A 14,863-nucleotide genomic window follows, 5' to 3' on the forward strand; every position below is an offset into this window, starting at 1 on the left:
TTAACGCACGTGCTTGGCTGTGGCCCATACGTATGTAATTGAATAGCACGGTGTCCCGTTTTCATGTATTATTGAGGAGCTCGTTTAATTAGGAAAAAAATGAAAAGACTCATTAGAGATATGTTAATTAGCTTGGCTCTGTGCTCTCTGGAGAGGGCTGGAACCGGCACTGCAGTAGAGAAGAGACAGGAGGAAGAAACTGAGTCATGTCAGTCTTATACAGAGATTTTCTCTCCATTAAAAATACGTTTAATCAATATTGCAGATTAAATTCTCCAGTTTTCAATATGCTGGATTGTTTTCTGTCCTCTCCCAGCTGCCGCATTTAAGCAACTACAGATTTATAAAAAGCTTCTGCACATAACGATTCAGAGGTAGGGTTCAAAGTCTTTTAACTCATCAACAAAAGTATGTAGAAAGATGAGTGTTTAGCCCCCCCAGAGGTACTGAAGCAGCTCCTTCTCTTTCCAGTTCTCTTTTATTTCCTTTCAAAGTGTTTTTCCCAAAGCACTCCTTTTGTCCACTCAATGAAAGTGCTTAGTTGGCAGTTTCTCTTATTTGATGTTGGGGGAATTGGGGCTGTGTGTGTTTGAGGTCCTGACAGTTTGTGAAGCGCGTGTGGAAGAGGGTTGAGCAGCCAGTGGAAAGGGTCTGGCTTCGGGCAGAGGGCTGGACAGACAGAGGGGGAGATGGAGAGGAGAGGTTTTCGGGGTCTGCCCGCTGGAGTGTGAAACTCTTATTTTGTGATTTGAAACATGAGTGAAATCAGTAATGAAATATGGTCGATAACGGCCTCCTACACTTCCCAGTGAAATGCCCTGTGTGTGTGTGTGTGTGTGTGTACTTCTGAAAATGTGTTGTCATTTTTATTCTGAAGCACTGGGGCGTTAGATGGAGGGAGGGGGTGGTCGAGGGGAGAGGAACGGAGGGGAGAGAAGGAGGAGAGGAGGAGGATTTTCCACTTGAACTTACTGGTCTTTCGCTGTCCTCTCTCAAGTCTTTTTTTTCTTCATTTGTCTGGCCTCTGTCAGGGAGAGCTGAGTATGTACTTCCAAATGCATTGTATATGTATGTGTTTGTGTGTATGAGTATGAGCATGGATATGTTCCCATGTGAGTGTAGAAAAGTCCCAGCTCCGTGACTGGCCAGTGAAGGGCTCAAGTCTGTCTACTGTCCTAATGACTGTCCATTTCACCTCTTCTATTTCATCCTTTTGTCAATTGATAAACACATTCATCAATCCTCCTATTTCATCTCATTAATCATTGGTTCGGGCCTTTTTTGAAAATATAGCTCCCAGCTGCTGACATGGACAAGTAAATCATTTTTAACATTCCAGTGAACATCCAGCTGTGCATAGTGCGAACCACTTACATTGCAACTATTGCCAAGTACATTTGTTTACAATGAAACAAGCTGACCATAAATGACAAACGCCTTGTATTTTAAACTGCTGTTTAATCCCCAACTGAGACAATTAACACCTGCATGTCCCACATGTCTCAACAGTAGATCTAAAAAGCTTATGCAGGACATTAAATGTATATCTTTTTTAATTCTGCTTGTTCCTGTGTTCAGCTTGCTTCAGACATGGTTATTCTTTTGCAACTTTTAAAATGGTAGTACAAGTGAAGTTTACTTTAAAAGGTCCCTGTGGTTAATTCCAGCCTTATTATAGTGATGGTTACGCAAAGTTATATCTCTGAGAAACATCTCGTTTTTAACACTTCAAAATGAATGTTCATGTGAATTAAGTTCATGTTCTGAATCATGAACTTTCATAAGCAAGGTCACTGTCAGTGCTTAAAACTGTTTAAATTGAATCGAATGGGTAATTGGAAAATCTTGACTTCAGCATTATTATAAACTTAAGTAGCAGCTAATCTTCACTTTAAAAGATGGCAATGCTTTTTATCAGTAACTTTAAAACAAAGCTTAAGCTTGAAATAAACAAGCCATTAGGGAAGTAGAGTTGCACAGAGTAGAACAAGAGGACATGTTCTAACCTTGTGTTTTTGTTCTGCGCAGACTCAGAGTTATGTGCAACTAACTATTTGAAAAACTGCAGTCAGCACTTGTACATTGTTCGAACATTCGCACTGACATTTCTTTTGGCAGCTTTTTACACGCACTTTGTTCACAGAGTCATTCAGAAACATACACAGCATAAAGTTTGAGGCTTTAAGGTGCCTGTATCTTCCACCCACCCCACCTGGCTTCGCTCATCAGTTGCTCCCTGAGTAATGTGGCCCCTTGCCCTGCTGCAGATTAGCTCGAGGAGGGGTACTCATTGCACACAAAGGGGCCCTTTTTTACTTCCAGCAGAGACCGAGCCCTGAGCTCCAAACAACGCTCACAGCACAGTGGGTGCTCCTACTATTTCTCTTCTTCATTCCAGTGCTTTCCTCCTTCACTCCTCTCATTCTCTTTTTTTTTATCCTCTTTGCTCTGTGTGCCCCCCCCCCCTCCTCACCCTTCACCATTACTTGGTATGATGACATGGACAGGCTGTTTGACTGAAGAGACGGATAGAGGGTAGTGATGATAGCTGGTGAATAAACAACCAAAAGAATGCAAGGGAACTCCAACCCCCCCACCCCACCCCATACCTTTCCCCTTTAATCAAGTTTTTTAAAAGTGTCCCCTGGAAGAGGAAAATCTGGTGCAAATTTACAATCCATATTTTTGGAGATGGATAAGTTTTCCTTAACTGTATGTATTGTATAACGTGAAGTTAAGGAAAAGTCAGACTCCAGTTTTTATATGTATTTTTGGAAATGTGTGTGTATGTGTTTGTTACTGTGCTTGTGTTTGTTAGTACGTGTATCTGTGTGTGTGTGTGTGTGTGTGTGTGTGTGTGTGTGTGTGTGTGTGTGTGTGTGTGTGTGTGTGTGTGACCATGTTTATATGTGTCTGTGTGTGTGCACGTGTCTGTGTGTTTGTCTGTGTGTGTGTGTGTGTGTGTGTGTGTGTGTGTGTGTGTGTGTGTGTGTGTGTGTGTGTGTGTGACAGGTCGGGACACAGAGAGGCAGACGTCCCTTCCAGGGTTGAGGAGGTAATGCTCAGTGACAAGGATAAACAGCGCTGGGGTTTGCTCCTACCAGGAGAGGGGACGAGGGAGGAGGAGGAGGAGGGGTGAGGATGGGGGAGGTGGTCTGTGTCAGCCTCTCTCTCTTCCTCCTACTTTCTCCTCTGTCATTTTTTCAATTATCCCTCTCTCCTGCGTGTCCCCAAAGACCCGGAGGCAGGGCCCGCATCATTTAAACTGAGAGCCAGTTTAGATTCTGATTATAGGCTCCTTTCTTCTCAACACTCACTGCTGACACACACACAAATACTGCACATAAACACACACACACACATATGTAGGTACTCACAGCACATATTGAGCCAGCCTGAGATGAATAAGAGTAGCAGTAACTTTGTCTGTTTATGAAGTGTTGATGCTGTTCTTAAAGCAGCAACATTGTGTGTCTTTTTTTCTTAACCTTTTGCCAAAAGAAGTTTTGAGCTCATCTTCTTCAATAGATTATGTTCATGTTATGTGCTTAGAATCTGCACTGAGAGATGGATAACTGTGATGGTGCTGTGATTTGGGAGTATTATTGTAGTCAAAGACCTCGACTAGAAGTAAGGGGAAAATGATAAAGTTCACTCCTAAATTAAAGAAGATGCAGCTTGCCTCAATATAAACATGGCGCAGAGCTGTGCTGGTCTAATTCCCCCAGCTGCATGCTGGTTTAATATCAGATAGCCGTCCTTTCCTTCCCGGCATCCCTGAGTTTTCATCTGAAATGGAAAGTGGGGCTTTCCTCCTCGTTAGAATGAAAAGTCATCAAGGGAGGAGAGGAGAGAAAGTGATGGAGCCTCATTGAAATGCAAGCTACGTCCCCCGTCTTTCTCTCCCTCCCCTCCTCTGGGACTCCCTGCCTTTCTCCTCCTTTCTCCTTCCCATCTTTAGGGCGCTCCCTCGCTCCCTCTCTTTCTTTGTTAATCAGTTAAACTCCCTCTTCAAACAACCCCTCTAATTACTCCTCCACTCTCTGTAAACGACAAGGCTGTCTCTCGCTTTTCTTTCTCCCCCCCCCCTTCCCCTCCCTCACTCCTCCTGCACCCTCTTTTCTCCAAGACAGGGGTTGACCTCTGTCAGGCAACGACCCCTTGACAGTTTATGTGTGCATGTGTTGTGTGTGCATGTATGACTGATTCTTGCATGCTAATGAGTTTAGTAACGTCTAAAAAAAATAAATGCTAATGGTAATATTATCAGCGGTTCAACTTTAAATATTCATAAATCAACTACAGGATGTACAGGATTGTGTGCCCACATTTGTGTTTGTCTTCACTTTAGGTCACACTATTTCATCCCCAAAACCTGATGGCCAAAGTTTTCCTTCTTTATTGCCTCTCACACATACTGTATCTTTCTTTTTAATCATTATTTGCTTTTTTTCCTTCCCTCCTTCTTTCCTTTCTTGGATGCTATCCTTGGTTCCCCTCGCTCGCCCCTCCACTCAATCTCTCTCCCACCCGGAGCCTTACCTCTCTCCCTCTAATCTACCACGCATCTCCCTTTTTCAAATTAACATGCAACACTGGGAAAAAAAAAAAAAAAAAAAATGGGACGACAGCGGAAAAAAAAATTAAATGCATTTAATAAATGGCTGACTTCAAATCGCCCGGCTTTTCAGACTCTCCCTATTCACAGTCCAATGAAAGGAAAGAAATCATTCACCGGGAGAGACAAAGGCGAATGAAAATATAATTCCGCATTGTGAGGCGCTTTTGTCCTGGCCCGTCAAATCTCTAATGGCGAGGCTTTTGTTTTGTGGCGGCGCTCTCAGGCTGGCGGTGTCGTATGGCGGTGGCAACGCATGCCCCATAATCACCGCGCTTTGTGATATTAGATTATAGGGGCAATTAATGGCGTCAAACCTTAACTACTCAGCATTCAGCCTGCCACACACTAACACACACAAATTCAGCCTTAAACACATGCACACGCATACTGTTTAGTATATCAGCGCTTGCACACATGGACGCGCGTTTCTTTCTGGCATCAGAGCGTCAGCCAACACACAGAAAGGTGCTATAACTCCAGTAATTATTAAGCTAGTGACTGGGAAATGTCAATGGCGGTGTGTATAAAATAGAATGTATGAGTTGTCAGGGAGGAAGAATAGGATGCACAAGAGCAATTAATTACAGCCTTTCATTTGGCAGCTTAGACTGACAAGGCCCGGCGGCGGGGGCAAACTGGCATGACGCCAAGCGGCACCCATCACCCACCCCCACAACCACCTTACACCCCGGCACCCCCATCCTCTCAGCGTGTTCCTCAACCAACTGCCACATCAACATCCTCCTTCCCTCCACGCTACCGCTTTGACTCGTTTCTTATTCTCTTCTTCTCCAGCTCAAACACTTTAGCACTCCAGCTAATCCTTCTAACACCTTTTACTACTTTTTTTTTTTGCATCTCAGACTGTCTACCATCCAGCCTTTCCTTATCCTTGAATCATGTACCTGGTAGTGTGTTTAGTTAGGGATGTCTGGTTTGATAAAAGAAGAGTCCGGTGCCTCTGGGAGACACACAGAGAATAAAAGACAGAGAGGGATGAAAGCATGGAGAAAGGGGCAAGAGGGGAAAGACGGTGTTAGTGTTTACGGCCAATCTTGTTTCCAGAGTCTGTTCAGATTTAATTTACCAATGACAGCTCATCTGCTTGCTTATTCTCTGTCCACTCATAATGCTCTACCTACCTGCTGTCCCCGCAGGTGCTGAGGGGATCCACACACACGCACTGGCTCATATGCACACCCACATAGTCGCAAAACCCCTTTTCACAAATGCACTCCTGAAAATGTCAGGACTGACCCTGAAATTCTCATGATCTGCTTGTTCACACACCACAGGGGGAGACTATCCCTGTTGGACAAGAGGTAGTGGGGGGGGGGGGGGGGGGGGGGGGGTCCTGAGGAAAGACATGATGTAAAAAGAATGATGTGAAAGTGTCAGGCCAAGCAACAAGAGATGTTGCAATACAACACTTTAATGAGAATAATTGTCTTTATACCAATGCTGTGTGTAGCTCAACAGAATCACAATATTAACGTCAGACCCACACTTACTAATGCAGCAGTTGAATTATGGACACAGAGATCATACCGGTCACATGCAGACAGTCTATGGTTGTACACCAATAGCAGGGTATACTTTCTCCCACTCGCTCGAGGTGAATTCTCTCTGAGTTTATCCTGCTGCATTCTCACACCGGTTCACTTGTACTGCAGAAGAAATACTAGGGGGCCGGCAGGAGAAACTTTGGATAAAGTAAGAGTGATAAATGTTCACACATGCAGCTTTTGCAAGTAAGAATTACGCTATAGTTTGACCAAGAGAGAGATTGCAATTTTTGCCATGCATCGAATATAGATAAATAGCCAGTTTTAGATGGCACAACTCAGCCTTATATCTCTGTAAAAGAGCCATCACTTCCTTACAGAGAGGATTATTGTATTGAGAAGGCAGTGTTGGTTATTAATGTTCAGTGAGAGTGAAATCTCACTCCCTAAATATCTGTCTGTGTCTGATCTGCTCTGCCTCTTTATCCCCCTCATTGTTGTCTCAAAGCTTAATTCAGTTAATAAATACAAAAGCACTTTGTCTGCAGCAGAGTCTGTCTAATTTCTCAATATTTTTCTTCTATTTGTGCATTCACGTGCAGCTTTCTGATTTATGTGTTTAGCTTGTCTCCAGTTTTGCTGTGTTTGTCATCAGATTAGCATCTCGGCCCAGCTATGTGTACAATACGTGCACATTCAGAACGCTTGCACAACACATCTGCAAGAATCACATCCTTTCTCTCCCTCTCTCTCTCTCTCTCTCTCTCTCTCTCTCTCTCTCTCTCTCTCTCTCTCTCTCTGTCTGTCTGTCTGTCTGTCTGTCTGCCTCGGGCTGCATGCAGCTCTATCTGATGAGATAGACATCTTATCAGATAGCCACTTTGTTGTTTCTTTCTTCTTAGCCAGGCTTGACTGTGTGGAAAGAGAGTCGGACGCTATCCTAATCATATGTTTATGGAAGCAGATAAGATTTTATATCTTATAAGGAGATTGCATATCTGTCTTTTTATCTGCCTGTTGTCGCAGAATTTTTTTTTTTTTTTTACCTTTTGAAGGAAAGTGTCAACAGTGGTATGTCAGTCTGTTTATCTTTGTCTGAGAGTGCCAGCTTTTCTAAGCGGTGACTGAAAACAAAGAAACAAAGACAACACACCTCTCTCACTTTACCTGTCCGTACCAGCACAATGTTCGGCCTTCGTTCACATTGTTTGTTTTGACTTGAGCATTCAGTTGCAGGCACAGTCATGCTTAAAGTGCTGGCTGTGCCCTTTCATACACAACTTCACTCAGTGGTGTCCTACTTTTTTTTTTTTTGCAAGCATTTAAGTGTATCTGTTTTCTGATTGTAGGTTCCTGTGTCGATGGCCATGATGAGTCCACAGATGATCACTCCTCAGCAAATGCAACAGATTCTGTCTCCCCCTCAACTCCAGGCCCTGCTGCAGCAACAGCAGGCTCTTATGCTACAGCAGGTAAAACACGCACACTCAAACACATGTGCATGCATGCACACGCACACACACACATTCACTCATTCACTCTGGTTGGAACCCATCCCAGGCTGGCATGCTTGGATGTGTCTGTTTTAATAGTTGCTGACACACTGGGCGTGATGTATCTTATTCAATACTTTAAGAACCTTTGAAGACACACACACACACATCCATATATCCACTTATACACACATTGTCATCTGGAGTGTCTCTTCTTCAACATTGCTGCTAGGAGAAGGTACATGCTCCTGCCTGCAGGCACACACACACACACACACACACACACACACACACACATGCACACCCATAAACACACACATACACACTTGTGGGCACAGGCAGTGAATCATAGTGATTCAGAAGTGTGTGTTGCAGCCCCGGCAGGTGATAGTGGTGTTGCTATGTTGACACAAACCAATAAACACTCTTCATCTGCAACAGATCTGTCAAATACTCAGCCACACCAACCTCTGACCCCCAACCTACACACGTAAAACACACAAACGCAACCTTGTAAAGGTGGTAAAGAGAGCTATTAACAGAGTGGAGATAGGGTAATTGTGGCAAACAGGATCTCGAGAAAAACACAGCACACACACATAGGCACACACACACAAGCTGGAGCAGAGTGTAGATTTAATAAGGAGCGGTAGCTTTAGGGGACTTTAAATTGCAGTGGGAAGATCTGACAACATGTATCATAATGGAAATGTGAAATGTGCTGGCTTTTCTGGAAACAGACATGCAGATGGCTAAGAACCTCTTCACCGGCTCTTTTTTTCTTTAACGAGGATAAAGGAGACGGGGGGGAGAGAAAGGGGTTGATAATGCACACACACACATACACACACACACTTCACTCACACTATTAAAACCACTGAGTTTAACATTGCTCTCCCACTTAATTAACCACAGTATGGACTTGCTCTTAGTCTATATCTGCAAATCAGGCACTTTTGCAGACACACACACTCTCTCTAATTCTCTCTCACGCTCTCTCTCTGTCTCACACACACACACACAAAGAACAATCAACCAACGTATCACTCACTGAAGCATTAAATTTCATATCCCCATGGCAATACAGCCTTGTGTAAGGGTGTGTAAGTAAGGTTTACAGCCCACTGCAGCCCACACAGCAGTCGTGTGTTTGTACCAGCAGATATTTGTGGATTTGCATGTGAAGTTTTGTGTGTGTGTGTGTGTGTGTGTGTGTGTGTGTGTGTGTGTGTGTGTGTGTGTTAACCTTTAAGTTTCCTCTAACCTTTACTAATGCTACAGCTGCTCTGCCTCTCTTTTCTTGGTGTGTTCACTAAAGTCAAGGTCATGGTAATAGGCTGGAGAGGTGAGTGCCTCACTCACACATACTCTTAATGCACAGAGCCACTGAATCAAATCATTAAAAAGACCTTAATTATCACTTAATTATTCCCTCAACTCACCACTCTCCAGCCAAGTGTGTGTGTGCGCGTGTGTGCTTGCATACGCATTTGTCTGTGTGATGAGGAGGCGATCAGGCCTAGTGACGCGGAAAAGAGAGATTAACTCCGCCTAAGGAGCGATAAAAAAGAGGAAAGACAGATGGAAAAGAAAGAGCAGCAAGAAGGAATGAGTCGTGCATTAAAAAATACATTAAAGACAAAAAGGAACATCATAGTATAAAAGAACTAGTAATAATGCAAACTGAAGTCGTGGCTAAAATAAGATTGATACTGGAAATGTGAAAAAGCTTAACTCGATCTTTGCACAAAGGTTTTATGTGAGGATGGGCAGTAGTGTGTGTTTGTGTGTAGTCTGCTCACTGCAGGGTCAGACAGATGAGAGACTGAAACAACTGCTGCACTGTGAAGTCATTCTTCACTGAAAAGCCTCTTTGAACATTTGACGCACCATGAAACAAAGACAAACTACAGACAGGCACATGCACAAGCATTTCTTAAGAGAATAACACACACACACACACACACACACACACACACACACACACACACACACACACACACACAGTGTGTGAGTCTTGTCCGCTTCACTAAGATTATGATCTTAATGGAGCTTCCTGAGTAAATTAGTGATTAGTAAGTCAAACAAACAGACAAGCTGTGACCAGTCAGTGGACACTGTGTTTCTGTGTGTATGGATGTGTGTGTGTGTGTGTGTGTGTGTGTGTGTTTGTTTTTATTAAACACAACTCAGTCTGTTAAATGTTAAAAGAATATGATTGCTGCAAGAGGAAAAAAACTCTTAAAGGTTTTAAATATGTAGTAGTGTGTCAAAAACTTCAGTAACTTCCCTCTAAGACCATCAACCTGTTGCCATGGCAATGGGTGGACAACCTTTATATAACCACCAATAAGCTCGGGCCTGTGATCTTATCTGCACACGGTCTAGAAACAGCCTATTTAAGAACTCCAAACCCCCCCCCACACACACACACACACACACGCACACACACGCACACACACACACACACACACACACACACACACACAGAGAGATCCGTGCCATGTATGGGTTAACATAGCTTGCATGGCTTTATGTACATTTGTTAGTTTTTTTTCTTTTGTATGTGTGCGTGTGTTTATAAAGAGCTTGTGTCAGTTACTACAACACATCATTACATTACATTACATTTTTCTCTCAGAAACCTTTAACTTAAAGAATGTGGGCTCCTTCTCAACAATGAGGCAATGATTGTGTACGCTTGCACTTTGTTACCCTTCTTCCTGCCATCATTGTGCACTATTACATCTTCCATACAGCACTTGTTATCCTCACAGGTTACAGCTTTGACATACACTATCACCTTGAAGCACTACTTTACACACTATCAAGCTCCATAGTAGGCTTCAGAAGTCCTTCCCAGGTTTGTGGTTACAGTACTTGTTATGTGCAGTTTTTCACAAACAGCGGCCTTCACTAACAGCACAGACAATGCATTTCCTTGAGATTCCAATTGTTGTGGGAGTGTGGAATTGTTGACCGTTAATATGAAGTGTGCCATTACTCACTTGCCTCATACGTCTTTACCCTCCCACCTCCCAACCCCCTCCGTACCCCCCTCTCTCTATGTCTGTCTCTAGTTACAGGAGTACTACAAGAAGCAGCAGGAGCAGTTGCATCTCCAGCTTCTGACTCAGCAACAGCAGCAGCAGCAGCAGCAACAGCAGCAGCAACAGCAGCAGCAGCAGCAGGCTGGGAAGCAAGCGGCAAAAGAGGTGAACTTCATCGATACTCACTTAGCTCAAGTACACTTTGAAGTGCACAAGTGCCCTTAAAAGCAGTGATGGCGGTTGACATGGGAGCCAGGCGAAGGAAATAATAACGTAAAAGATCTAATGTATTGGATGAAGGATGCATAAGTAGCTTCCTCTACTCTTTCTTTGATCTTATCCTCATCCTATTTGCACCCTTTAAAAAAAAGGAAGAGGAACAGTAAATATAGACTTTATATTTTTCTACCCGCATGCTCTGCAGAGGCAGTAAAAATCGCTTCGCTAAGCCATACACTACCCTGCCAAAGAATTCATTTGCATGCCTTCAGCTCTAAGCCTGAGGTGAAATCTCTCTGTAGGAGGGGTCTGCCACTCTTTTAATTGTCAATTAACCTTGTAGCACTAGGATCCTCCCTTGCTCTTTCTTTATATCTCTCTCTCACACACACACACACACACACACACACACACACACACACACACACACACACACACAGGAATGTGCATGCGCACAGACACACACGCTGTACCAGGTTTAAACACAGCTGTGGTAAAGAAGGATAAAAGCGGATGAACTGGGATCACATAGTAGCACAACAAAGGGGATCTCAGTTGATCAGACAAGATTACTTTCATAATGTATGTGTACAGGAGGTTGTGTGTGTAGCCATGCCTGTTTGTGCATGTGTGTATATAATAGAGACATTCTAGTTACATGAACGCTCATTCACAAAAAGAACACACAGAGGACCATGCAGGAGTCGGTTTTTAAAAGGAGAGCCTCATGAGACTTTTTTTTTTTTTTTTATGATAAACGCATGAGGAGGCACATCCAAGATTCCCCCCCCCCCCCACCACCCTTTCTCCCAGCGGGTTGTCCCCACCCCACCCTCCACCCCCCACCTCAAAACCCACAAACTCCATGCCGACAGCGGTCAAGCAACTCGACCGTGACCAAAGCAAAGCAGTTGTGGTTGACTCGCATGTTGAGAGGGTGTCTGAATCGCTTTCCCCCTTCTCCCTTCTCTCCGCTGCTGTCCCAGTTTTCAGGTTTGTTGTCCTGCAACAACGAGACAAGTGCAAACACTGGTCACACAGCTATACACACATGTAGAGATAGGGAGAGGCTTGATGTGTGATGGTTCAATGCACAAACACACACATACATAGCGGGAATATGGCTTCCTACAGAGCTTCACACAGCTGATGTGACTAAGGCCATTTCCAGCAGTCTTTGTTTTTTGTCTTACACAAGCCATCAATAAGAAAAAAAAATACCGTTCACAATGACTCCTGTGTCTCTCCTGATCAAACAGTCAATATAAGGGTGTGCTTGAACAAACTTTAGTTTCCAGTCTGCCTAGAACACACCCAGAAAATAAGGAAACAGGAAGAACAAGAGAAAACAGTAGAGGGAGGCGAGAGAATAAACCAGAAAAAGAATCTCTGCTTGCGCTTGAGTGACGGTGACTTTTTGACTTCTCTCCCCTTCCCTGCAATTCTTCTTCACTTTCTTGTCTGCGTGGAAGTAATGCAATGAAAAACGGTGTGTGTTTGTGGAAGTGGAGTCAGTGTTAGTGTGTGTAGTCTGTGCATTTGGGACCGGTCAGGAGTCAGCTTAATGAAGTGACTCTGACCATCACCAGAGATGTGTGCATTGTCTGCGTGCGTGTCTTTCTGAGAGTGTGTATCTACAGTATGTGTATGCCCATGTGCCGGTCTGCGAGTGTCCGTCCACATGGTTGTGTATGTGTGCATCTGTGTGACTGGCAGGCTCAGACAGTGTGTGATGTGCTCATAAATCACATTGACAGCCTGTTACTGCGCTAGCTTTGGCCACTCAGCCACAGCTAATGTAAACAGAACACAGGCACACACACACAAGAGAAGTGTGTGTGTTAAGGAACCATACCCATATCTCAGGAGGGAATGAGAGACAGCGGGGTGAGTGAAAGAAATAAAATGGACAGACAAGTAGAAAAGGAGGGGCAGGAGGGCTGGAGAGAGAGAGAGAGAGAGAGAGAGAGAGGGAGAGAGGAACAGTAGGGCAGGAGGGAACGCTTTAGTCAGGACTTTGTGATCATGATAAACCATTTATTGCAACAAATGAAAAATTGTCTGCATACTTCAAAGAACTGAAATATGTAAGCATGACACAGATTTTGCCCACAACACCCCTTGACTAATACAAAGCTTAGGAGATTATACATTTCGCGACAATAATAGTGCTTCTACAACAAACTGTAGAATTAGATTATAAGAAAGTTGCAGGAGGAGACCACGATGGTGGATGGAATAAGCGGGATTAGGCGGTGTCTGGGCTGGTTCTTAGACTGTAGCTATGTTTGCATGTGATTGGCGACTGGATTGTCTGACCTGCAGTTGAACTACTGGGAGGATTTATTTCCAGTTTTAAAAACCTTTAGATCTCATTTTTGTTTCACCATTTGAAAATCTTAGATTTATTTCTTATATTTTAATATGTCCTAATCTGTTAAGTTTCTTCATGCATTTGCAACACATTTGCTACGATTTTCCACTTTAGGTAATTTCCTTGGATTTTACACATCAAAACTAGTGCCATAGTTGTGACCTATGCAGGAGCGTAAAAATGCATCCCCACTGTGTATGGAAAGTTGTTGTCCCTCTTTTTATTTTACATTGCCTTTAAAAACAAAAGGTACCGCCTCACAAATCCCCAGCAGCTCGCTGCCTCACACAAACACACTGCCATCCTGCTTCGTCTCTCCAGGCACCAAGTCTGAAAGGAAGTGACCTCTCTGGCCTTCCTGTGAGATACTCTCTGTTCAAAGAGTTCCAGGCTGCCAATCTCTCTCACACACACAATGAGCGGTTCCTCAAGTTGTATTTATTTATTTTTCCTCTCCCCTTAGTTATCTGTTAGAGATAAAGTTTGCTGGCGGTCAGGTGGGACTTCAAACAACCCAGCACAGGCCAGGGCTGCCCCAGACTGGGGGAGCAGGAGAGGGAACATTTATCACTGTAACACATGCTGACACGATCACTATGCGCCATGGAGTCTTTACCTTTCGCCCTCATTCCCTTTCCTCCTTTTCTGCATACTTGGGGTCTTCAAGTTGTTTTTTCAAACAACAGAATTTTTCAGGGGTTAATGTGATCTTATAGTTGATGCTCTAACACTGCATGTAGATTATTTACTTGACTTGTTCAGTATTGTTGGTGATTTTGAATTTATAAGTCACTTAACCTTTTCTACTCTCTATCTACCCTTTGTCCTCCGTGTCTTTCAGCAGCTAGGAAGTAAGCAGTTGGCCTTCCAGCAGCAGCTGATCCAGATGCAGCAGCTCCAGCAGCAGCACATCCTCAACCTCCAGAGACAAGGCCTGGTGCCCATGCAGCCCACTGCCACCATGCAGTCCCTGCAGCAAGGTACTGTACACGCTCATATAGACACACACAAACACCCCACCATACACCAGCCGCTCTGAGACACATCCTGACAAACGTGCATGCACATGCAGTCATAAATGATCTCACACACACACACACACACACACACACACACACACACACACACACAGAGAGGCCTGGGCCCAATGCTGCCTGTTAAGTTAATCAGCCTATAAAAGATAAAAGGAAACCTGATTGGTGGTTTTGTAGAAGGTAGTCATTTGGATAATAGGTAAAATATGCCACTAAGCCCCCTGCTTTGAGGTGTATATATGCATGTGTGTGTGTGTGTACTTGAGATTAGCCAGATACAACAACAGCATTGCTTTGCTATTGCCATGCCCACTCGGCTGTTCTTTTGTTCCTATATGTAACCCCTCCTTCAGTCCCTTCATTTTGTCAGCATGGTTCTAAAACGATAAAAGTTGACTGCTGACTGGCTCGCCCTTAGAGCACATGTTTGTATATGGGCGTTCTTTCCTTCAGTACACTGTAACACAAATCTACACACAACCTGAAACACAAACACACACACACATACACACACACACACACACACACAGCGCTTTAGGGGCTCTAAAGTGGCCGTAACATTGCTAA

The 14,863-nt window shown here is 43.9% G+C and overlaps 1 protein-coding gene across 5 annotated transcripts in view; it reads left to right on the plus strand.

Moving 5' to 3' along the window:
• The window catches only part of foxp4 (forkhead box P4), a 138,006-nt gene that overhangs the window by 98,603 nt on the left and 24,540 nt on the right, over positions 1–14,863 (plus strand). For 3 of the 5 annotated variants that reach the window (XM_079342554.1, XM_079342553.1, XM_079342557.1), the window contains 3 exons: positions 7,476–7,598; positions 10,700–10,834; positions 14,104–14,242. In XM_079342554.1, coding sequence (XP_079198680.1) covers positions 7,476–7,598; positions 10,700–10,834; positions 14,104–14,242 — 397 coding nt within the window. The remainder of the gene's footprint in view (positions 1–7,475; positions 7,599–10,699; positions 10,835–14,103; positions 14,243–14,863) is intronic. The other 2 variants (XM_079342555.1, XM_079342556.1) reach the window with 2 other exon arrangements.

This window comes from Symphodus melops (assembly GCF_947650265.1).
Source record: "Symphodus melops genome assembly, chromosome: 4".
In the NCBI taxonomy this organism is placed as follows: Eukaryota; Metazoa; Chordata; class Actinopteri; order Labriformes; family Labridae; genus Symphodus; species Symphodus melops.